This window comes from Strix uralensis, chromosome 1 (assembly GCF_047716275.1).
Source record: "Strix uralensis isolate ZFMK-TIS-50842 chromosome 1, bStrUra1, whole genome shotgun sequence".
NCBI lineage: Eukaryota > Metazoa > Chordata > Aves > Strigiformes > Strigidae > Strix > Strix uralensis.
This window is the reverse complement of record NC_133972.1, coordinates 60,110,236-60,135,597: the sequence shown is the minus strand read 5'-3', so window position 1 is coordinate 60,135,597 and position 25,362 is coordinate 60,110,236. Positions and strand designations below refer to the sequence as shown.

The following is a 25,362-nucleotide window of genomic DNA, read 5'->3' as shown; positions in this document are numbered from 1 at the left end:
TCTGAAGTGATGCTATTCAAACTGCAGACTTACTATTGAATAAATAGGCTTTTCAGGAGAAAAAATTTAAAAAGGACCCATGTCCACTGGGAAAGAAGTCACAGCTGCTACAACTGTATATATGTATATACAGTTGTGTATGCATAGAGAGAATAAAGAGTAATTTTTGAGCATAAAGTCCTTTCACTATGCTTACGTAGAAAAGCCATTACTGATAGATTTACAATATGAATTCCATTACAGTTTTCTTTTTTAGGATGAGGCAAATTAAAGATTTAATTCAGAAACTCAAACCATACTACAAACAAGCGGAACATCTATACAATGGTATCTTAAATAACATTAAACAGTTCATGCTATATAATTGTTATGAGGTGATCCAGATGTGGTTCTCTAGAGTAATATAAGTAGTCCCCTAACATTCTCAGTTACTTCTGCATCTGAGCACCATCATTCAGAAGAAATATTCTGATCCTTTCTATAGCTTAAGGTTATTTACTTCAGTCTTTCATGTTAAACAGAACTGGATTTACTGCAACTTACATTATGTGGAATACCAAGTTTGCTTCAGGATTAGTTAAAGAAAGAATATATTTTTTAAAAATCCAAAATTAATTAGTGTTTCCATAAATATTGTATAGTTTGCAGTAGACAAACCTTATACTTTGTAAATATTTTAGCTAAAATGATTGAAGATTGAAACTTTAAATGCAGGACATAAAAACACTCCCTATTCTCTACTGGACAGCAGAAGCATAGCTTACATGGATTTGCACCATCAGCCACTATTAGCATACGCAGTGAGGAAAGGTTGATGTCTCTCTGATCTCGATGTGCCACCAATGCCCAGTGCATGTCTCTGGATTTTACACAGGCAACTTTTGCTGCAATAAGAATGGAAAGGTTACTAATACACCATATAAAAGCTACACAGCTGTATTATCAATTCACACTTTTGATTTTGACTATCAAACACACTTTTGTATATACTTGCTCCTTACCTTTGTATTGACAGACTTTTTGTATCCATGACAGTGGATTCACTTTCATTAAGGAGTATGGAATACTTATAACATGCATCATGTTCATGACACTCTGAAATCAAGCAAGATAAATGCGTTTTAGACAACTATCATTATTTATATTGTATTATAGGCAGGGGCATCTATGCAAATCACTCTATGCTTGTTTTATTGTCAATGCTGGCATTTATCTTTTCCCATCTAGCTATCTACATTAAGGTGAAACAGACACTCGTTTTCAAATGCTTTGATTAAGGATTAAGGATTTACACCAATTAGATCATAACTTTGAAGTGGTACTGAAAAAAAGGAAACGGATTTTCCTCCTATTTATACTTGAAGCAATTCACTCTTAAAAAAACCCCCAAAAAATCGGATGAACAATGTCTGCATATTTGCTATGTAGGTTAGTATTATCCCTAAGCCTGCTAAACTTCACTACATATGAAGACTTTTTACTCAAAAGCACAAATAACAGCATATCTGTCTAAAGAAATCCATCTCTGTGAAGACTGAAAAACTACTAATGGTAGCAGGGCACAAATTATTTAAAAGACAGTAGACAGAGAAATTGGAGTCACAGATTAAGCAGAGATGAATTTATTTAACAGAAAATAAATGGAGGAGTTTTTAGCCCTCCTCCAGGTGGGCTAATTCCAGTATTTTCAACAAAGTCATGAAAAGTTGCATGAAGTTTAGAAAAAGCAGCTGAGTGAAACCAATGACAGATCCAAAACCAATCTCACACAGTCTGAGGCAGTCTATTGCTTTAATGATTTCTCAGTGTTACTACTAAACAGCTTGTAAATGAGCTGCAGCTTTACTCCTGATACCATTCAGAAACATCTTCTGAGCGCAACATGTCTCCACTCATAGCAGCTCAGGTTAAATACAGTATTTGTTTTGGAAAATCTAGGCTTAAGAAAGGTTAAGTGTGCCAGTGGATTAGTCATCTAAACACTTGTAGAACTGCAAAAGATAGCTCTCCTTTCAGTCTGGCACAAGTGTAGGTACAGGAAAAGCACTTACAGGCAAGTCATGAAAAAAATGAAGTTCATACCAAGATTAATAGCAAAGGAAGACACAGAAAAGATCTGTTAGATGCCTGCTTTCAACTTCAGTGATAAATATGTTCTTTTAACATGAGATACTTATGGGCGTTAAACCTAATAGACCATTTCTGCTTCAGAAGTGTTATTACTGCCCTTTGATATTAAGAACAGTATAACACTTCACAGGAAAAGTATACTGGATCCCTGGGAATCATAGCATCTAGGGTCTGTACAACCTGGGACCCCCAAACAGTGACCCTTCAAAATGATATCAGCTTTTTAAATGATCAGTAAACAGTAAGTATTTTGTCAGTCATTGACTGCAGCAGCACCTTTAGAAGCAATCCTTAAAAATATGTCAATTGCCTCCCATGTCAATTGAGGAAGACATTCAAACAGCAAGTAGACAATTTATGCAATTTGAAGTATCACAAATGCTTTAATGTTAGCAAAACCAACTGTTGGTGGGAGTTTTGATAGAGAAGCTAGTCAGTGTGGCAATATAGTTATGCCATTGGATCACATCCTTACAGAGGCAAGTACTAATTTGATTTCTGTTATAAAGTCTGATCTCAAAATCATGCATTAATAAGATCAGAATAAGATGGTAATAGTGGGGCCAGAGTACTTGACATGATGCATAAAAATACGTTGGCATCTTTACCGTGCTCATTATGGGTAAGTGGACCAGCAGAAGATCATGGATTTAAGTCACGTATTTTTTGCTTTCAAAGCAGAAAAATTTGTATTAGAAGAAACTGTAGGACATCTCAGTTTGTGATAGCAATAAGCATATCAGTTCAGTTTATTTTCAAATACTCACACAAAATAAAAAAACCATACTTACTGTAAGAATCCCATGCCATAAACCAACATCTTTCTTGAAATCTAATACATTCACAATTGTTTCAGCTGTCCAACAAAAACAAAACAGAGTTTATTTTTTAGAACATGGCACTGACCCAAGGCAAACCCACTCAAAGGAAGGAAGCTTCAGTATAACATGACTGATGACCTCAAAGCTTAACTTTCACAGTAAGTCTCCACTGCAGGCTATGGACATTATTTGTACCTCTCACAAAGATGTTTTAAATGTGTGCATATTTTCTAAAACCTATGAAAAAAAACTTGGGTTTTTAAATCTAGAAGCCTTTGACACAGATCTATGTAAAACATAAGACAGGAGCCTGGTGAGAAACAAATTACAATTCGCACTTGATTTTAAGGATGAAGCAAGGGAAGTGCACTCCATACCTTCTGTGTATCCACATGCCTGGGTCAGAGCTTGGCAGTGCGTCAGCAGTGCAATCCTTGTCACAGTCACCCCAAGCACGCTTCCATCTTTACATGTTTTGTACTAAGAAGAAATAAGCGGAGAAAGTCGATGTGCAATAGTTCCCCTATTTCCATTATTTAATAGCTACGTTTAAAGTGTTTCCTATGTAGGTGAATGATGGACACATCTAATGACTCTACTTTAAGAAGGCAGCAGTACTGAGGAGTTTGGGAGGCTTTCTTTTGTTAGAAGACACTTTTTTCACATAGACTTTCTCTTTTTGACTGAAGCTTCCCAGGCTTGATATCAGAAATCTATCTGCTGTTTGAATATAGGCATTATGGAAAAATAATTCTAACAATTCTGATCATGTTAGTGACTAAAGGACTGGTGAGATTTAGCAGAGAATAACCTAGTTCAGTCTGCAAAGCGTTCACATGTTAGGCCAACCAATAAACCTGAGCTTCTCCCTTCTGTGTCTTACAGGGCATGGGATAAGAGACGACCTCAGAATCCTTGCTGGGTGTTGTTATATTAATCTATATGTATACAGCCTGAAAGACACAAGCCCTTTGATCAGAAGAATATGAGTCATAAGAAAGCAGCATAAACAAGAGGTGGGAAATCATTGCTGATGATTACAGTAGTTTTTGCAACTTTATGCAAGAGTCTGCAAACTATCAGTGGCAATTAAAGTAAATAAACATTTATCTTTCTCCATGAGTCAAGATTGAAAATGGAGGCATCTCTGCTTCTCTGGCCCAGTGTTCTGACTGTGAAAAGATAGGAAATACCTTTGCTCCATTCACTTGAATACTAACATCACTGAATTGAAGGCATTTGAGTCAATGCAGAAGTGGGAGAAAAGAATGGGAAAAAAAAAAAAGAGAAAAATGAAACTTAACACCATTGCTATTTTCCCTTCCTGATGCTGTTTTTTTTGGGGGAGTGTGACTCACAAAGCAGTAAGTGACAGGCAAGCATTTGAACAAGAAGTTCCTTCTCTTTCAAAGGCTCTGAAAGCTGAGATATGAGAATTGAAGCTTCACTGTGAAACTTGCAGTGTATTTGTTTCAAGGCTAGTGGGCAAGCCCACACTGTGAACAAGACCGAGAGTGGTCAAGGCAAGTTTAATATAATATTGTGGCAGCCACATAGGTGACATAAAAATATTAACGTTAGAAACACCTGAAGTGCAATTTAACATTTCATTAACTTTTCTGAAATCAATATCCAGTATAATTTATTAGAAAATATTACTTATTAACAAGCTAAAACAGGATGTTCTTCGCTTCTGTGACTAGTGAATGAATAATGATGTTTACCTAATCCAGAAGTGCTGTATGCAATGATTCGAGGAGAAGATGCATCTTCATTAACTCACCTCAATGTAAGCTGTGTCATTGTTTGCATCCTTGATGTGTGGGAACCAGTCACGAGGTGGCTTGGAGAGGTGTTTAGACTCCGTGACAAACCACAGCAGCTTTGGCCAGCCTGAGGTACAAAGAAAAGTCAGCTTTTGTTGAGCTTCTGCTGGATAAGACAAGACAAAATTCTCCTCTGCCAGAGTTTTTTCCCAAATGCCCGTGTCACCATTACCTAAACATTGCTTCTTTTAAACCTCAGCATAGCATGGGAAAAGAAATTTTCCAGAACTGCTTTCTTAACACAGCTATTGTGGCCTTCTCAGACAATTTCTGAAGAATTGGCTGAGCAGTTTAAGCTGTTATTGACCCAAATAGTTTATTACCACTCTCCTGTCAGAGGTTACTGTCTCTATCACTTAGCTATAGGACTGAATCGTACGACTGCTTCTCATCTAAGTCTGTTGGTTTAATTTCACTTGTGGCCACAGATGATCTCAGCAGCCCAGCTGAACGAGTGGAGAACCAGATCAGGAGCACTCGTACTGCTGGGCAGCCATGAGGCGGGAGCAGCGATCTCTACCAGCCAGCCAGTGACACACAGCTGGGGCAGCCACGGCTGCTCCTGTGGCAAGTGTTTCATCACAGGCCTGATCCTCACTCGCTACAACTAAACAAGTGCAATGACTGTGATTGTAGTAAACGACCCTTGATATCCACAGTAAGCAAGGGTTAGCTTACCTTTAAACTGTGGTATCTCCCCTGTGGGGCTTTTAGGCAGTCCTTTATGGCATGCGTCGCTAGTCAAGGCCACAGTAACTCCACAGCTTCCAAGCAAAAAGCCGATTTGTTGACTTCCTGCATCCTAGTAGATGACAAAATAAAAGCAATACACAAAACTGATTAGAGTGACTATAGGCTGAAAATGCTATTATGTAACAACATAAATCATAAAGGGAACTGAAGCCATCAGATAGCGCCTGCTCTCACATCTCTTCAGAAATGACAAGTGGCTCGGAGTGGCTGATATGCTAGAGGGTCGTGCCATCCTGAGGGACCCCTAGAGAAATGGGCTGACAGGAATGTCACGAAGTTCAATAAAGGCAAACACAAAGTCCTGCACCTGGGGAGGGACCACCCCATGCGCCAGCACAGGCTGGGGGCTGACTGGTTGGAAGGCAGCTTTGTAGTAAAGGACCTGGGGGTCCTGGTGGACACCAAGTTGAATGTGAGCCAGGCATGTGCCCTTGCACAAAGGCGGCAAATGGTATCCTGGGCTGTGTTAGGCAAAGTATTGCCAACAGGTTGAGGGAGGTGATCCTTCCCATCTACTCAGCCCATCTCAAGTGCTGAGTCCAGTTCTGGGCTTCCAAGTACAAGACACTGAGCTAGTGTAGAGAGTCCAGCAAAGGGCCACAATGGTAATTAAGACTGGAGCATCTCTCCTATGAGGAAAGACTGAGGGCTGGGACTGTTCAGCCTTGAGAAGAGAAGGATCAGAGGGCATCTCATCAATGTGTACAAACATCTGAAGGGAGGGTGTAAAGAAGACCGAGCCAGGCTTTTTCCAGTGGTGCCCAGTGACGGGACCAGAGGCAACAGGCACAAACTGAAACAGAGGATGTTCCCTCTGAACATCACAAAGCACTTTTTTACTGTGAGGATGACTGGCATAGGTTGCCCAGAGAGGCTGTAGAGCCTCCATCCTTGGAGATATTCAAAACCCACCTGGACATAGTCCTGGGCAACCTGCTTCACGTGGCTCTGCTTGAGCAGGGAAGCTGGACCACATGACCTTCAGAGGTCTCTGCCAACCTCAACTATTCTATGATTCTGAGGTTATAGATACTTCCACCTGGAGAAAGCTTTCAACCCTTAAGATGTTATGATGGACATGCAGTGGTGACAGTATCACTATTTACGGTGATCTAACCTGATTCGTCAATAAGCACTTCATTGAGTAGTTACAGACACATTTCAGGAGCACTACAGATGCCCATTAGAGAAAGTACATTACACTTTACTTTCATCAAAGGGATATAAGCAGCGAGGCTAAAGTCATGTAATGATTTTCAAGTCTAGGCCATAGCTGTTCTTTAAGAGATGCTGTGCTTCCACAGCATTATGTCTGCTTTATGTATAGTCTCTTGTCATGATTCTTTCATGAATTTTACATCTATCCACTAGGCTCTTCACGAGAGCAAAGCCCTAGGTGCAAATGCACACAGAAGTATTAACGCTTTTTTGACAGAGTGATTCTACAGAAAATAGCCTATGGAGTCTTAAAAGATCAAATTAAAATACCTTTCAAATCAATCGTAAAGCACACTTAACCATGGAAGCAACCAGAAATACAGAACAGTTGCCTTAATATATTGATTTATTCAAAGCAAAACTGTATGATGGAAAGAAAGCCCCAAAGTGTATCTGACTGATTTTTAATGCAATTTTTATGTAGTGAAATAAAGCAATCTAAAATAGAGAAGCAATGAGATCAGAGGAAAAACAAAAGCTTACTTGTTTTCCATACCACCTCAAAATATGTATATGGCAGCAATTATCAGAACTTTGATATCTGAGCAAACCATGTGGGACAATAAACTGATCTGTCAGAATTATGCTATGTAACTCTTTCCATCCATAATTACTGCATTTGCTTTTGCTTACTATAACCAGAATGCATATAAAAATTGGAAAAATTGACAAGGTACTTTTTCAGGAAAGCTTTTTAAAATTAAGCTCATGCATCGTCTTTTCCAATTAAAAAACAGACAAGGAGAGTACCCTTTGAACAACAGAATATAATACTGGTGTGTCCATGAACAACATTTGGGGGAGCATATTGTTGACCCCAACATGCCTGCACCAGTGGGGCTTCCAGGACAAAAAGGGCTTTGCCAAGCGTTACTGTTCTCATTGACTCTTGTGTTAGCTGGTCCATATGTATGTATGTTGTCAAACCCCTGGGACAAGTGCTTAGCAAGACTGGATCCTGGTTCCACATTAGGATAAGACTCTCGGAGTGTGCTCAAAGGAAGGAAATGTGGGTGCCCAGACAGTGCAGGAGTGATGGTTCTCCTTGGAGGTCCCTCAGAAGGAATGACAGGAAGATGAGGGCTCGAGTGCTCCATGAAGAACATCACTCCCCGGGCAAGACACAGACTCCAAGACCTGCTACTCTATCATGTATAAAGGGAGGTCACCAGTTTCTTAAAATATCAGATCCATACTACCATTACCCAAAATTTCCCACTAAATTTAATCTAAAAAATGGTTACCAATGTATGGATATATATGAATTTCTAACTACCAATTAAAAAACAATACTGCATATACATTTCATAATTGAATGCAGCAACTGTATCAATTGCAATTTTAAATTAAAAATAAAATGTTGTTGTAACTGTATGCCATATAAAAGTCTTCTAGTAAACTGTTTCACCACTGTACCAAGATAATGCCAATTCCCAAGCAACCAAATCCAATTTAAAGCAGGACTTTACAAGCAGAAACTGACTAATAAATTCCATTAAGAAATCTAACATACGTAAACCAGTAGAAAGTGTGGACCTTGAAGCATCAGCGTATCACAGCTTGGGGGGATGCATCAGTTGAGAAATGATCTGTCAAGATCTTCTCATAGCAAAACCGAGCAAAGGAAAAGGGAACTTCTATTAACAGCTTGGGTTTATCAGATACCACAAGAAAGAATGACTATGATTCCACTTAGTGCCGTATCAACCGGTTTAGAGCATGTCCACATAAATATTATTCATTCATTTGTAGAAGTTCACACGCAAGCAGAATCATGTACAGATTATGTAATACCATCTACTCACACGTCACAGATTCTAATAGCAGACTGGTTTACATCAGGACAACCCCATCTCAAACAGCATTAAAATCTTCACCTCATTTTTTTCTGTATAGTTAATTCATTAATTTGAAAGGACAACATGCCTAAACAATTATGTGAGGCAATACTACTATAGGAGACTGGAAGAATTTCACCGTGCGTGGACAATAACCACTGTTTTACAGACTTTCAAATCCAATGCTATGCCCTTGGTGTCCACACTAAGTCTTGCCTTGCAAGAAAAAAGTAAACCAAGTTGCTGAAGTAGAAGTACTGTGACAGACACTGTTCTCAATGGCCATAGGAACTCCAGCTGAGGATTTTACTGTGTAAACACAACGAAGATTTCTGGCAGTCTGCTAGTCTGTGTCCATCATCCCCACTTTCTGTCTCAGTCTCACACCTCCTAACTAGTTATCACCGCCTCCTGCCTACTTCTGGTGGCTTTATCCTGACTTAGAAGCAGAAAGGACTGCATAGAACAGAGACATGAAGGGGTCAACATCCCTTGTCTCATTCAGGTGCCCCGTGATACCTGCTGCCTCACAGAAGCAATTGTTTCTAACTACTCCAGAGGTGTTGAGCTGCTGGACTGACAGCCAGGAGGTGGAAGATCTGAAACTATCACAAGCTGAGAGCCCTACACATCCCACAGACGCACCACAGCTGAACCTACACAAGCATGTAAACACTATAGTTTTTGTTGTTCCTCATACCTCAGCATGACAGGTCCAGAGCAATGAGGACCTTGGGTATAACTTTTAAGTTTGGAAAATGAAGTCTGAGTTGAAAATGCAGTTATTTGCATGAAGCAGTCAAAGCTTCCATGTGCGCCGGAAAAAAGACTACTGACTTTAAAGGCGTTGATTATTTCAGTCTTCAGAGACAAGCTATCAGCACCCCTTCTGAGTAATGTAAAATGAATGTCTGCAATGCTGAAAATTGCTTTGTAAGCAGAAAAGAAAAAGAAACCAAATCATCTGCTGCCAAAAAACCCAAAATCCTCCTCCCCCCTTAAATAAAATCACTCTTTTGACCGTAAAGCGAATAAATTTTCAGCACACACTGTTTTGTCAGCAGTGTTATTTGCTATTTTGGTAATTTATGCTAATCCGTTACTTTGGCAAGCCCTCACTTGCCACAAACACTTCCTTTTGCTGTATTTTGTGGGGGTAGGAAAAAACCTCAGGGAGCCAGTGGAGACCAGGTGAAACAACTCAACCAACGCAGTCCCAACTGCAGATGGGGAGAGACTTGCCAGCGACGCTCATTGTCAAATCCACCACAATTCACAGTTTGAAATGACACGCAATGCAGGTGGAAGGCACAAGACAGAGGTGAGGTATTGTAGCATGAGGTTTGAGACCAATTGCTGACTTTGGAACTATCATTTTACATTTCTTGAAGGCACAGCACTTGCTGGGGTACGAAAACTAAGGTCTGCATAGCTTTAGACTATGTCTGCGCACACCTAGAGAGATCAAATCTTTCAGATGAAGCGAGCCAGAAATCCTCTCTGCTGTAGGTAGCCATTCAAGGTTCTCTGAAGACTTTTATTAAAGGTTCCCTAAAAGTTTTCACCAGTACCCAGAGGCAAATTGTCTTCTTCCTGCTGCAGGGAGTGATAATTCATTGTCAGGATAAAAAAATCCCATGTGTGGTTGCATTTCAGCATGCTGTTAATGTCATTTCTATAATGCTTTGTGAGAGTATCTGTGTGAAGCAAAACAATTATGATCCTTTCTCCGTGAGTGAGAGTGCATGTCCTTATCTAATAATGGAGGAAGACAGAGACAGCCCGTGCAAAGGTTGGCCTGATAAAGGTTACTCCTGCCCACTTGCAAATCCCAGACTGCCTTCAAACTGAGAATTATATGGCGAAGCATCACAGACTGAGCTAATCTTGTTTTCTGTTCCAATGCTTATTTGAGCTCCATTTGCCCTCATCCTAACAAAAATTTGCTGGTAAAGAACAAATAGGACAACCATCAGACGTAAAGGCCAAGCATCACCAGTTCTGAACCAAAAGTGAAAAGGCATCAAGGAAACCCTCTACTTTTAAAACACAAATATCAAAGACCTTAATAAAAATTAAACACAAAGCAGATATAATCTTCATAACCAGCTTTAAGATGAAGAAATCAGCTGTCTCCTCAGACAAAGCTTTACTATATGGCTGTAATTTGCATGTGAAATCTGGAACTATGAGCAGTCTTAATGTCCAAAAGTCTTAATGAAAGCAAGACAACAGTTATTTTTGGCAGAGGACACTTCATGAAATGTGATATGCTATCTAGGAAACTACCATTTCCTAAACTTGAAAACATAGGCATTAAAGGGTCTGAGATTCACTGTGTCCAACTGAGCAAAGACCTCTGCTCAGTGCCCAGCTGCCAAAGTGTATGAAGAGGGAAGGATGGGCAGAGGGCTTACAGGGGTCCAGCGGTGTGCACCAGGAGCTCATGTGGCACTGAGGGAACTTGTACTCTCTGGAGGGACTGAAAGACTATGTCACCGAAAAGAAAATATGTAACATTTTATGCATATTTTAAATCCAGTGGAGAAAGAGATGCATTGTCAAAAGATGTTCAAAAGTATGTACAGCTCCAGTGTTTCTGGCACGCTAGAGCCCGATGACTAAAGCTGAGAGGAAACAAAGTTCATTTTATCTCAGGTCCTGAAACACTAGGGAAGGCGTCAAGGTGTATTTCCTTTGGAATACTGAAGTTCTGCCTTCAAATGGAAGACAAGACTGTATCAGTGTCACTGTCTTTAAAGAGATATATCTCTCTGGCTACTGTTAAATCTTTAATAATCTAACTTCTCAGGATTTAATAAAAACAGTTCCTGAAAAGCAGTTTTTACCCTGTATGAAGCATCCTTTAAAAAACCCAAGTGTCCTGGAGTGGGTATCTCCAGATTTTCCTATGACAATACACAGGCACATTCTTCCAATCACTGTCAGAGCCAGCATCTGGAAGAGCACAGAAATGCCTTCTGGAAGCACACAGAGCATTAAACCTAACAGGCTAGGAAATAGTGTTTTGACTGAGAAACATGCTTTCATGTCATACCCTGCTACAAATACTCACCACCTATGATAAGGAGGCCACAAAGATCTATGTGGGATTGCTTTGTTCGTATGTTCACAGCATGTGATTGAGCATAACTATGAATGTGCTTGGAGGACAAAAATGTTATTTTAAGATTAAAACTGATTAGCTCCCCTGACTGTATCAGAGCAGAATAATAATAATTTTCATGGTGCCCATCAAATGGAAAAAAACATTAACCTAAAAAATCTAAAGAAAAAGAAATCAAAAATATCTTTTAAAATCTTTTCATAAGGGAAATAAGTCGCTATTTGAACTAGTACTTGACATGTCAAAAATTCCCCATCATCTACTTTGATGGCACATTCTATGATACATAGTTTGCAATCCACATCATATCACACATACAATGGAACAATTTGTAAAACGCCAGCTTCAGACAAGATTAACAGAAGTGGCAGATCTGAAGGAAGAGATGCTGCATAGAACATACTGTTTGCTAATGTTTGGGAAACAAAATATCTGGAGAGACCGACACTGTTCTGAAAGAATGTATCCCATAATCCGAGGGATGAGGATAAATTACAAAAATTTTGGGGAGTGTTCATGATATAGGGATTTCAGGGGTATTAATGCAGGGAAAGAAGAAATAAAACATGGTGTTTGTTCTATTGTTACAATGACTGTGGAACCCCTGACTGCTGCTTCTAGAATAAAGAGTTAGTTTTGATGTACTTCATAAAAAAAGCCTGGGATTTCAGTTTTTAATTTTAGATCTGATTTTCCAAGTCTAAAAAGCCAAAACCATGCTGACGTGAATGACAATTTCCAGGTCTTTGCTGAACACCAGAAAGCAGTCTGGGAATAAAACTAAACTGGAGAATGCTGTGTGGTTGCCAGGTATTCAGGCAATCCATCCCAGATGCCATGTCAGACAAGTCTCTTGAAGTCCCTGGGGGAAGTACAACTAATTCTAGGTATTCTGTCAACACAAAGGTGGGATACAGAAGGAAAGAGCAAGGAGAGGTGGACCCTCAGGTAATAATGAACTGGAAAAGCACCCTGCCAAAATCTTTAAAAAATAGCATACAAAATCTATGGGCTGGTAAAGCAAAAGCCTTTACTTCCATATGGATACAGATGTCTTCAGAGTAATATGTAAGCCAAAAGGCTATCTGGCTGCAAACATTACTGCTCAATTTTAAACTGCCAGGCACAAAAAATTTGCACAGAGCTGTGAAAAACTCTTCTTTATGAAAACGCAGAACAGTATTAAAGCTGCTAATACAGATTTTTAATATTAAAAATGTGCTTATAATATAACTTCCTGAAATAGCTCATCCTGTATCAGCTTATTATTCTGTAAATCTGTATTAGCCTACAATATAATTGTCAGTCTATTAGTTAGTTCACATTTCTGTCTTCCAAAAAGCAAACCAAAAAAACATCCACTGCCAGAATGTACTAAAGCATGTAGAAAAGAGAACAAATAATGGGAAACCATAAAAGAACAGTCTAGACCATTGTGTGATGACACAAATGACATCTTCCCACGGATGCCAGAAGCAATCCACTGCCGTTTGACTAAGTAGAGGTATTCCTTCTGGGTCTACTCAGAACACGGTTTTCATCTCATTGTTTCCACTCCAGTTCCCATTCCATATAAACAAATGCAAAAATATTTGCATTAGTATATGTTGTGAGATTGCATAGTTTTAATTATAGATCATAGATCATGTTGCTTTTTTAACTGTGCCACTGACATCTTTGTTATTATTAATTTGATATTTAAACATTATAGAATGATCTTGGCAGTAGTTAAACAGTCTAAGTCTGTAGATATCCCTTTATATAAATATACATATATGCACGTGTAAGTGTATATTTATATATCCATATAGACACACATATTTATTAAAAAAAACCACCCAAGAGGTTCAGCGAAATTAGGGTAAGTTATTAATCTGATATATTTACTCGGACAGCTGGATTTTATAGTTTACTGGATGGATGTGGTATCAGATGTTCCAAAATAAATCAAATTTACACCTATCCATGTACTTTAAAATGTCATTAAACCTCAGAAAATAGTAACAGGGAAAGACGTATTAGGATTTTATCCCTCAAAGCCATGTTTCTTCTTTTTTTTTGTAGAATGAGAGCAGACTTACCCATGTGAGCACTGTATGATCTTAAAATGCACATAGTCTGGTCGCCTTTTTTTGTTGATGCATTTGAAATATCTGTTTTATATTGAAATATTGCACCATGTTATGCAACTGCCTCAAACTAAAGGTACTGCACTCATGAGTGAAAGCATGGTGATAGCCTGATGCAAATGCACTGTACTTCTACCAAAATCATTATCCTCATTCTATAGTCATGTCCACATTTCAGTGCTCTCAAATACAATTATTTTACAAATAATATATCACAACCCTATTCCCCAAAGCAGGTAGACTAGTTGAGATCCCATTCTCTCACCTTGCATGGCCTTTCTAGCTCACCTGTATGTTTCCTCCAGTCTTAGCCTGTTAAGCTGGGGCACCTCCTGTCTCCTCTTTCCCTCGGTTCCCAGTGTTCTTCCTTCTGCTTAGCTACTCTCAGATCTGCTCAGGCCTTTTGTTGTCTGATCCACTGACTTTCCCCCATCTCTCCCTACTGCTTCACCAGTTCAGCAAACTGTCCCTTCCTCCAGCTACCACCTTCTCTCCCTGCCAGCTCTTCTCTCCCTGCCAGCTTCTGGTTACACCATGGCAAGCGCCCACCACAGATGTTGGCCAGGGCATGTGTGAACATAATGGAGAAATTACGAGATCAACTCAGCTTCTCAGAGATGAGGAAGGTTCAAACATGTTCAGTTAGGACTCTCCAGGTATTTTTAGCTGTTAAATTGCTATGTGAGCTGTGCAAACTGCAAAGCCTTTACAAGGGCTTAGATGCTTGTTTTTATGGCTTTTTGTTTGAAAGGCAGGGTACCCGTCCATGAAACACAGATTGGAGCTTCTGCTCCAGGGTGCTGTGACACCGGAGTCTTTCAAAGAAAAGCCCTTGGCAATTGAAAAATTGAAAATGTGAGCAAAGCAATACATTTCCCCAGCCCTTTCCTAGGAAACACCTCATGGCTTCACTCAGCAACTTCCAAAAGAGTTTAGTTTAAAAAAGAAAGATTATAACGATTAAAGAACACACTGTCTGGACAATTTCAGACCAAATAATTAGAGTAACGCATTATTAGTGCTAGCTAAAAAAAAAAGGGATTACATAAGGGGATATTTGGGAGAACCTTACAACAGGCATTGCAGATAGCCAGGGTAAAATTAAGGGGATATGACAAAAACAACTTGTAATTAATAAATACATTTTGCTGTATTTATAGCCTTCAAGGCATACATCCTCAGAAAAAAATGCAAGTTCAGCAGCATCAGTGTAAGCTTCACAGCTGTGGCTCACCTACACCACTGAGCCCCCTCCCCTCACTGCCCCCAGGCATTCTTTCTGGCTGGAACTGCTGTATCTGTCTACTAACACTTCCTAGGATACAGGATTGAATCTCTGAACCAACACTGAATGTGAAAGGCTTTTGATGAGCAATGGTCAGTTTTCTCTATGAATGTATGGCCTATGTCAAGAATTCCCAAACTTAATTTGTTCAAGTGCCACCCTTGGCAGAGATGATTGTGGCGACAGAAGCTTCGGGATACATATGCACATATGGATACAAGGGAAGGCATTTCCATAACTGCTTTGAAGTAGCATAATCAGCTCTAGTGGCATTATAGCATAGCTTGGATTGCAGGGACAGGTGGAAAATCAGCAGTTGTTGCCAATGATTCGTTGTCAGTGGCCAACACCAGAATGATTTGAGAGGCTACAAAGATAATCCATCTAGGACTGGCAGAGTTGTTTTCTTGGAAAATTTTCCTCTCCTTCTCCAGACGGACCTGCATTTGCTGAAATTGCAAGCACATCTTCAGATTTTCCATCACAGAAAAGAAAGAACATATAACTCACCACACAGCACTATCTTTGTATCCTCAGATTCCGAGCTAGTTAGCCACAAAAAATGTACTCATAAGCTATGTTCAGTTGTGATTTGTTCTGACTCAAGTTTTAAAATGCAGTATAGAGAAGAAATTCAGTTCCCTACCTTTCTTGTAAGTGGCACTTCAATAGGGACGGGGACAACTTCCGCAAGCAGGCAGCCATAAAATGCTACCATGAAAGCAGCAGGATCATTGTTAGGAAATACGAGTGTTACCTGAAACAAAGAGATGTGTGTTAAAAATGTTTTATCCCAGGTTTCAGATAATAATAAATGGAGTTTCTATGCTTCCTTTTGGAGAGAGATGATTACTGAAATATTTCTATGATAACTATTCAACCACCTAATGAAAGATGAATGAGGAATCAGAAGGAATTTATTCAGATAGGCATTCCTTTTGTGAACATTTTCACTTAGGATGTAGTTAAATATTTTCATGTTGTATTGTTTCCTACATTGACAATACCTTTCATCTGGTTCTCAATTTACTGATTGCTTTACAGATGTTAAATAACCAAGTAAATTAATAGAATTTTTCATTCTAATTTAATAATTTGCTTAAAGTTACCAAAAGCAAAGTGAATCTGTGATTAGTTCAGATTACCCGGACTTACTATGCCATTATGTCAATCATTAACACATTGTATTTTGTCTCACTATGCTTTGCCTCACACAACAATTTCATTTTAGTATTGGGCTGTTGTTCAAAGCGTAGAAGTTTCTGTGTACTTGTGAACACAAATAACTGATATCTAGTGAAGCAAACGGCACATCCAGAACTGGCCATACAGCATGCCAACCTAGGCCTGGATTTGTTAAACTTCACAGCTTCAGGGCTAAGGCTAGGGAATTATTTAGATAAAAGAATGCCAAAAAAAGATCACAGCAAATCACCTGTATGCTCACTAGGTGCTCTTCTTCCCCCAACGTGCTGATCTGTGCAGCTTACTTCTGCGGGCACTGCAAACAATGTCTTAGATCCTCCAGGGGCAAAGGCGAAGGAGAGGCGAGAGTACATGGTCTCGCTGAGGATCCAGCAAGCTAAGAGAGTCCATGACTCTCCTTGCGAGGGCAGGGAATACTACTGCTCTCACTGGTGAATGACCTCAGTGGCTAGATCCTGCCTACATTTTTGTTTTCGTTCAGTCAGATGGATGTTCTCAGCTCATGTCTTAAACAGCTGTAATGCAGCTGGTAACTATCCTGCACAGTCAACTGAAGTGGCATGCAAAAGGCATGGTGAATGATTTCAAACTTAATTCCTTTGGGCTTGCACACAGGATCAGAGTGCATTATTACAGCATCTTAAAATTCGCTGAACATACTTAGTAACTCTTGAGTTTTGACTGCTTTGACATCCATTGGAGTTCTGTGTTTCAGTCTCTCAAAGTAAAATCATCATGTTTTCATATATGGTCCAAGGCTCAGTTACTGGAGATTTTGTTTCCAGTGTTTTCACATGGCTTCAAAGACAGTAACTTGATTTCTACAAACTAGAAGAAATCTAACCAACCTTGTCCAAGTGGGTCCAAAATATCTCTGTTTTTAAGCTGAAGACCATAACTTCGTAACTGTTTAGAGAAACTTCAGAGAAAATGTATTGCTACTTTATCTGTACACTTGCACATGAAACAATCCAACTGCTGGAGATGGCTGTGCAGAGCTTACTATATGCATTCTACATGCACATACCATAAATAGCCTCAGGGGAAATGGAAAGAAAGGAGTTTTCCACGGTGCACTGAGGGGATGGTAGAGTTTGCTGAGCCCAGCAAACATCTGAAAGATGTTGAAAGATCCCAAAAGGTACTTGGAGAATTGTTGGGGTTTTTGTGTGCCTCTGCTTACATAAAGGCAGTGAAGTTTTGGCTAGGAATCTTTGCAAAGGAGTTGACAGGTGAAAAAAATCTCACTGAAGGCCAGTGGGAATGAGGCATTAACTTTCCCTCCAAAAAACATTAATCACTTACAGACCTGTACCAAATAAGTAAGTAATGTGTATAAAAGCAAAAAGGGATAAGGCTGAAGGAAAACCAACCATATAGTGTATATTAACAGAGGAGAATTTGGTTATCTAGTAGATATTTCAGAGGGCAAGCTGAATTTCTAAGCAGCTGTCCGGGGTGACACAAGGTTAAATTTCTGAAGTTACTATAGAAGGCAAATGCAGTTTGTCATGTCTATAATAATACCAGAAACAGGGAATGAAATGCAGGCACATTCATTTATTTTTTTGGCTCAGACAAAGAACCTAAGAGGTGATGTAATGGTAGTCATGAAAAATAGAGATTGTATTGATAGAAGATGCTTTTAAAGGGAAAAGGCCTTTCTGAATTTTATATAATATTAACATAAGGAAACAATTACACTCTCATTTAGAAAAGACCAGAAATATATGTCTGTATTTCATTTAGCATTTAAAAACTACCTTTAACTGTTGTCACACAAAATACATTACTTAGAATACAAAGCCATCTTCAAAGAGGTCAGAAAGCTTTTATGTTATTACAACAGGGCTGTAACAGCCAGAATAACAGCCTAGAACATCAGAAGTACAGTAACACCTCATCTTCAATATGAAGTTGCTTCAAATGATCATGTTTCTGTTACACAGGGATGCCAGGCAAGATGTTTTTACAACACAAAGCATATGCCTTCAGCACTCAGCTATAAACATTTGTTTCACTGTAATCTAGGTGGACTTATTTTAGAAGAGCTGCAATTTGTTCTTTATGTGTCCTGCACTAGCTAAACTTCCAGCTTTCAGCCTGAATTATCCACAAATCCTTTCTTAATGTTAGGATATGCCAGTGGCTGCTGCAGTAAATGAATACGAAGATGGGCAGTTAGCACACAATAGATAAGGAGAGATGCAGACTGCCCATATGTGAACTTTATTCCTTTTGGAGCTTTCTGGGTGGATTGTTTTGAAATGTACACTTGAACAACTTGTTTCTATTGCTGTTGCTTAGAGACACATTTGTATATCAGGTAAAAGAGATTCTTCAGATCCTACTCCTGGCTGAATGTCATTGTAGAAAGCAATTTAGATTAAGGATCAGCTAAATTCTTTATGATTTGTCTCAAAAAGAAACATAGGAAGGACTGTCAGATTTAATTTTTAAAATTTTTTTTGCTTCATTTTTTCTTTTGGGAAGCATTATTGCATGTTCTCATTTTGGAAGCCCTAAGAAATGTGTAATGCAAACACATGTGTTTCTCATGTGTGGCACAAGAGGACCAAGTGAACCAAGAGTATGAGAACTGCTATCAGACCCTGGGGGAGAAGGACTTAATCCCACCCTCACAACTCTAAGCACTAAGGCAGGACTAAAATTTGCATTTCTGACAAATTTGTTCTGGAATCTCCATTCCACGGCTTAAAGCCAACCTGGAATGGGACCTGTGGAAATTTCCGTGCACACTCTGGCAGAGAAATGGGGTAGCAGGCTCAGCCAGGCTTGACAGAGGAAGGGGTAGGTTTATAAGTACGTCAGTAGCAAAACCATAGGATGTTCTCGTCTTCATTAAACAACTTCAACTGTTACCTCAGTAACCCTTGCTTTCTGTGGACTTTATCCACTCACCTAGATTCAGCCTCTATCAGTAGCTGCATCAGAGTCAGGAACCAGGAATGGAAATATTCTCCATGTTATCTGACAACATTATTTATTTATTTAACTGTCTGCCAAAATGTGCTTACTTTGTCCTCCACAATGCTTGTTTCTACCATCTCAACAACTACAAAGTCATTAGTAAGGAAGTTTTCTACCCACATGACACCTCCAGGCTCCATAAGCAAGTTTTTGCTAAACAGACTGCTGTTCTATGTCCAAAAATCACTTTCCATGGGAATGTTTATTGTTGATGTTGCACAACTTCCAAGCTATTATTCAGCAAGTACCAGCTCAGGTTATTTATTATGCAATTAAAAATATCTGTCTGAATGATCAGTCTTTTTCTGAGTATAAGTCAGATTTCACACCCCCAACATTTAACTTCATTAATTTTCTCTGAGCAACCCAAATACCTCAATCTCTCTTTGTCAATGTGGGATCTGAATTATTAATAATTAAAAGTCATTGAGATACTCACCCTGTCTCCAGGTCGTACCATTGGTTCTTGTTTTGTGCCCAATTTATGTAGTATATTGTAAGCAACCTTCATACTTCTGGTCCAAAGTTTGCCTATTAATACAAAATTTGTGAAATTAATTTTAAAATTCTTCTTATGTTTTACAAGATTATTAAAGAGAAAGAATACCTGAGAAGTGAAAAAACATAGCAGGAACATTTATGTTAGTTTTCTAACTAAATATGACACTAGTACTGGGACTAGTGGAAATATTTAAATACTTATCAGAAGCTTTCTTTGAGCTTCTTTTTTAAAGACAGCAGTGTTTTTAAGAAAAAAAAAAAAAAAGCAGTAATAGTTTTCTTCATGGCGGAAGCTTCTTACTTTGGAGAAAATTTGATCTTGACTCCAAAAGTTAACCATCAGAAGTGGCTGGAACATCATCAAGTTCAGACATCATCCTAACACCCTTAGCTGTAGCAAGAGGACAAGTTGCATTTCAGCCCAGACTGGCCTTCAAGGGTGTTACTCAGGTTTCATGATAGCACTTCTCTCTCCCCAAGCCACCAAGGGGAAAAAGAAAGGAGTCCCAAGAAGCAGAGACGAGGAAAAAACCCAACAAACAGAAAACACCCCACAGCCAAAGGGGCACACTGAAGCAGCAGGGACCCTCTGATTCTTAGCACATCCATATGGCTACAATTCACTTTTAATTCTGGGCCTTCTTCCATTTCACTTGGCTTTTTCTTCTCATCTGCTCCCATATCCTCCCTTCCCTCAGTTTCATTTCCCTTCCCCAGGTACCCTTCCTTCTTACTGTCTCTCTTCTCCCTTGTTTCATCTCTCCATCTCTGTGCTTAGCTAACCCTTATCAAGACCTCACCCAGATATTCTTTAAAGAAAAAATTATCTTATCAAGATCTCGTTGGCCACGTTACATGCTTTTCATTAATCCTTCAGGTGACCGGCATCTTTCAGCTACGCAAGCTATTCCAGATTGCCTTTGTTTAGAGCCCTTGTTAGTTCCATTTGAACAATACTGAGTGTAACAGCCCTTGTTTTTGGCCGGCCCCTAGGTACTGTTGTTAAGCAGTATTCAGCCTGACAGTAACAAATCTTTAATTCATGCCCACCAATAACTTAAACGATAATAGATTCTGACAACAGATTACCTATGGGGTTCAGCAGTTCAGGCTCCCAAACATACAGTATTGCTATTTATAACTAAGGCCAAACAGTTTTAGTAAGCTTCTCCGCACCCTGGTTATAAAATGCAATACTATTGAATTACTTTTAAATGCAAAAGTGATGTAAATATAATGTACAATGAGAAGGTCAGATTTTCTTTTTTTCCTCTTAAGGAAACTTTGGAAGGGTCACTGCTGCTTGTTACTGAGAAAGTAATAACTGCAATTACTTCTTATGAAAATGGTAATATCGTATCATGAAACTATGTTTTGCAAAGTTTTGAATTTATTTAAAATTACTCCAGTATTTGGAGTTGAACTGCCTTGGTGCTCAGAAATAAACATGACTCAATTCTGTTCCACTGGAAACTCAGCATGGATACAGGAGTACGTCTCCAGGATCAACCCTCATAACACTATGGCAGAACTACCTGCATTTGATGGAATAAAAGTCTTTAAAAGCATCCCTGCTGCTACAGTCAACACTTGAACTTGACAAGTGAGTAGGATAAAAACAAGGATGCCTTAAGAAAGCAAATATTCTTTTTCTTAAATGTTTCCAATATTAAAGTTTCAGTAGCAACAAACTTAAAAGAGCAATTAGTAATGATACAGAAAATTGGAGAAAGGAAATCAAAAGCCTGGCAAAAGTTCTGAATTGCAAGAAAGAACCATCTTTACACAAAACACTTTCAAGCTTGAAATGAACACTGAATTTTTAATTTTTTCTGAGAGACATAAGGGGGGCTGCTGTGAAAAGTTCTGTCTGAGCTATAGAGATTAAATCTGTTACAAGTCTTAAATTTGCATTTGTGACATATTCACACTAATTTTTCATCTATCAAATGTGCCATCTTACAGTATTTTCTTCAAAATCTAAGGGCTATTAATATTATTTAGACGCATTCTTTCAGAAGTACCCAGGTACGCAGTACAACCAACTCCACTTAAGTGATCTGAGTGAACACAGAAATTAAGTTCTCTCAAACACTAAGAAAATTTAGAGGGGTACTTTCTAGTAAGGTTTTAAATAATTAAGTCTTTAGATACATTTTGTCATGATGCCTTTTTATTGCCAAAATTCTATCTTAATTCCTCACCTTTTTGCTTAAATACACTTCAAACCGCACAAAGAATGTCCATAATATTTTCTATCGGTCAGAAAAGACTTGGATTTTCTGTCACCACAGACCTTTCCTGCTCTGTTTACTGGTGCAATACCAAACTATGCTGATTAGCCGAGCTAACTCCATATGCATATGGGTATGAAACTGTGGAAAACTGGAACAAAGAAGCTAGTTTGCATTCAGTTGGGAAGGAGCTGTAATATACCGTCTGTCCTGCAGCCCTTAAAAGCTCCGTAACTTCACTGCAATCCTTGCAGGCTCTGCCTGGCCCCGGCTGCTGCTGCCTCTTCTCCAGTGTGGGCAGTGGTAGCCGGGGGCGGTCAGAGCCTGCAAGGCCCCTCACAAGCAGGCAGAGCAAAGTCCATGCAGATCTTGAATTGGATTGCATTCAACAGGAAGCCCATAATTTTTCTTCCAGGGTATATAGCTGCATTCCAAAAAATAAATAAAAAAAGGGCTACAAAGGGAGCAGTAATCCAGAAGCTGGAGCCAGGAATGTATGAATCATCAGGGCCAGATCTGTGGCTGCTGGATGGGGCACAATCTTCTGTGCAGAGGTGGACTGAATCGTGTGTTTATTTTGCCACCTTGGCTGTTTGGCCTCCCCAACATCACTGACAAACACAAAGGACTTGACGACTGCAGGATAAAAGCCCTCAGTAACAGAGGATGTTATAAAGAAGGAAATCTTTGAAGTATTTCCTTCCTTGGTTCTGCCTAGGTCGCAATTCAGTGTAACTCTTCCTTTGCAAACTTCAGAGATTAGATGTCGCTGGGAAAAAGCCGATTGCTAAAACCTTTCCTACAAATCCCAATGCTGTGACCTTGCCGTGACCTCCATACAGTGCCACATCTGCGCAGAGAGAGAGGGAGGCCTTGGTGAAGACGCCAGCTGTGCTTCATCCAAGGCTTTCTCTCTGAGACAGGGCTTAGCGCCACCAGGCCAATCCTTGTGTGGGGTAAACCATCTTCACTACACGGCTACAGCAGAAATATGTCTGTTTGGGGCCGCTGAGGATACGCCCCGTTGTCCTCAGCTGGAGTGTAATGAAGCACCAGTCCTCCTCAGATAAACACGCTGCCATTAATCTTCTAATAAGCTGGCTTGAAGACAGGAGGGCAAATGTAGGAAACTCAAGCAACAGTTTCATTTAGCAGTGAGTGGACCAGCCGTGTTTCAGCTCAGTGCCAGAGCTCCTTTCTCCCAGCCATGCTGCCGCAGTAGAAAGCTGCCCTCAGCCCTGCCTGCAGCCTGGCAGAGCATGTGCCACTGGGTGCAGGAACCTCAAGCAGCACTGCTGCTTCCTCACCATTTTCCCAGGTAAAGACCAGATCCCATTAGCCCTCCTCTTCTTCACCTTCCTGTCTGTGTCCTTGCTGCAGTGGGGTCCTTTTGAACAACACTCCTATCTGCCTCAACAGGGACAGGATTTGTCCCTGCCAGGCTCTAATCTGCTCTCCAGCCATACATGAGCACCTACTTTCTTGCATTCAAAAATGAAGAATTGGTAAGTCATCCACAGAGATAAGTCAGTATTGAGAGATTTGAGTGTCCAGTGGTGTTTCAGGCACAAGGGTGCCCTCCAGAAGGGGCCTAGGCTCTGCAGACCCTGTGCCATGTCTCCCAGTCACACACAAACTTTGTGGGTAATGTGGGGCACGAGATGTTTAAGCATCTGAATTACCCCTCAGTTTTCAGGTCAGAAAACTATTTCCCAAACAAAGCCGATGGGTAGGTGTCCATCAAAGAGTTTTCCAAGTTGATTTTGGAAAACAAAAACCCAACAACAGACAGTTAATGCACACTTTGCCTCTACTACAAATTATAACCTTGTTCCTACCTCCCATCAAGATGCTAATTGTGATGCTGCTTTCCAAGATCTTGTATAGCTCCACAAGATGGTAAGAAATTAAGCTTTCTCTGCATCTATCATTGCCTAACTTATAATTGCTTAAGCATTTACTGAAATAAAACTTCTTCTTCTGAAGATGACTGCATCTTCCTTAGCCACTTCTGTCACTTGCCATGAGTGCTGCTGCCAGACTTGCATGCCCTAGCAGCATGTGTATGCAGGGAGGCCTTTAATGCTCTTCACACACTTGCAAACTAAGCTGAGTGTTCCAGCAAGACTGCCCAGCAAGTATCAGCAAGTACCGCTATACCTCTGAATTCAAGCCATATCTGGCAGACATCGCGTACGCAGATATTCTCGGTAGGACAGGATGGAAAACTATCTTGCTTTCTGGCAGCTGTGACAAGCACTGTTAACACCTGTGTGGGGCAAGTCCCTTTTCTTTTGCCACTGGAATTTTGATTTAGTTGAATAGTAGCAAATCTACATCTGCAACCATATATTTTACATTTCTCTTGTATTCAGTTTTGCTCTTTTTTTAACAGAGGGTAGTGTCTTTTACCAACTAGAATTTAGCAAGCCAGAGTGAGTTAATAGCCAGTCCCATCTGGTTAAGCAACACATTATGAGGGTAAAGGAAACCACCAGGTCTTAAAAACCACACAAAAAGGGATCAGTTAAGAAAAATTAGATGCTTTCCATATGACACTGTGGTAAATTCCCTTCTTCCTTTGCAAATCTGTGAAAGGACTGTATGTTTGTGTTGAATGTAAAGAAGGTTATAAGAGAAAAGCTGTATCAGAGAGAAAACTCAGAGAAAAAACAAACCACAGTCAATTTCCTTATCATCTTCAGAATGCTTTTCAGAACCACACAGCACTAACTCAACAAAGCCAAACCAGCGGTTGCTTACCAATCTCCATGCACAGCGATTGCGAGACTGCCAAAGTTTAACTGCAAATAATTTTGTCAAATATTCATTTTCTCAAAACCACAGTATGACATTTCTTATATCAAATAGAAACAAGTGTATTTATTAAATCTGGCGTAAATGGCAAACTTCCTAATGCTATGCAGGTAAAGGAGCACTTTTTCTGCTTTGCAAAATAGTAGTTGCAGTTCTGCTGCTCTGTTAACCCTTTCTTCATGAACTCTTTAGATCCATCCTGAGCAGCAAATGAAGTTGTTGGTTTTTGGGAGAAAAAAAATCCAAAGAATAAAAATGTTCTGTTGCAGAGAATAAAAGACTTCAGACATATTCAGAATAGAGGTAACCTTGCTACTACAGTGCTTGATATTCCAGTCTTAATCACAGATTATAATACAGATTTTTTAAAGTAATTTTCTGTCTTTTTATTAAAGAAATAAAGGTTTAAAGTATTAAACAATCATAAGTTTGATATCTTTCTAGGGACTTGAACCATGGCTATCCACACCTCTGCAAGCACTGAGT

The 25,362-nt window shown here is 39.5% G+C and overlaps 1 protein-coding gene across 5 annotated transcripts in view; it reads right to left on the bottom strand.

The window, feature by feature from the left end:
* Positions 1 to 25,362, bottom strand: part of DIP2C (disco interacting protein 2 homolog C) — a 331,427-nt gene that overhangs the window by 80,799 nt on the left and 225,266 nt on the right. For all 5 annotated transcript variants that reach the window (XM_074868279.1, XM_074868289.1, XM_074868299.1 and 2 more), the window contains 8 exons: positions 19,764 to 19,855; positions 15,774 to 15,884; positions 5,456 to 5,579; positions 4,735 to 4,844; positions 3,329 to 3,431; positions 2,922 to 2,986; positions 1,002 to 1,095; positions 765 to 884 (listed from right to left, as the gene is read on the bottom strand). In XM_074868279.1, the coding sequence (XP_074724380.1) occupies positions 765 to 884; positions 1,002 to 1,095; positions 2,922 to 2,986; positions 3,329 to 3,431; positions 4,735 to 4,844; positions 5,456 to 5,579; positions 15,774 to 15,884; positions 19,764 to 19,855 (819 nt within the window). The remainder of the gene's footprint in view (positions 1 to 764; positions 885 to 1,001; positions 1,096 to 2,921; positions 2,987 to 3,328; positions 3,432 to 4,734; positions 4,845 to 5,455; positions 5,580 to 15,773; positions 15,885 to 19,763; positions 19,856 to 25,362) is intronic.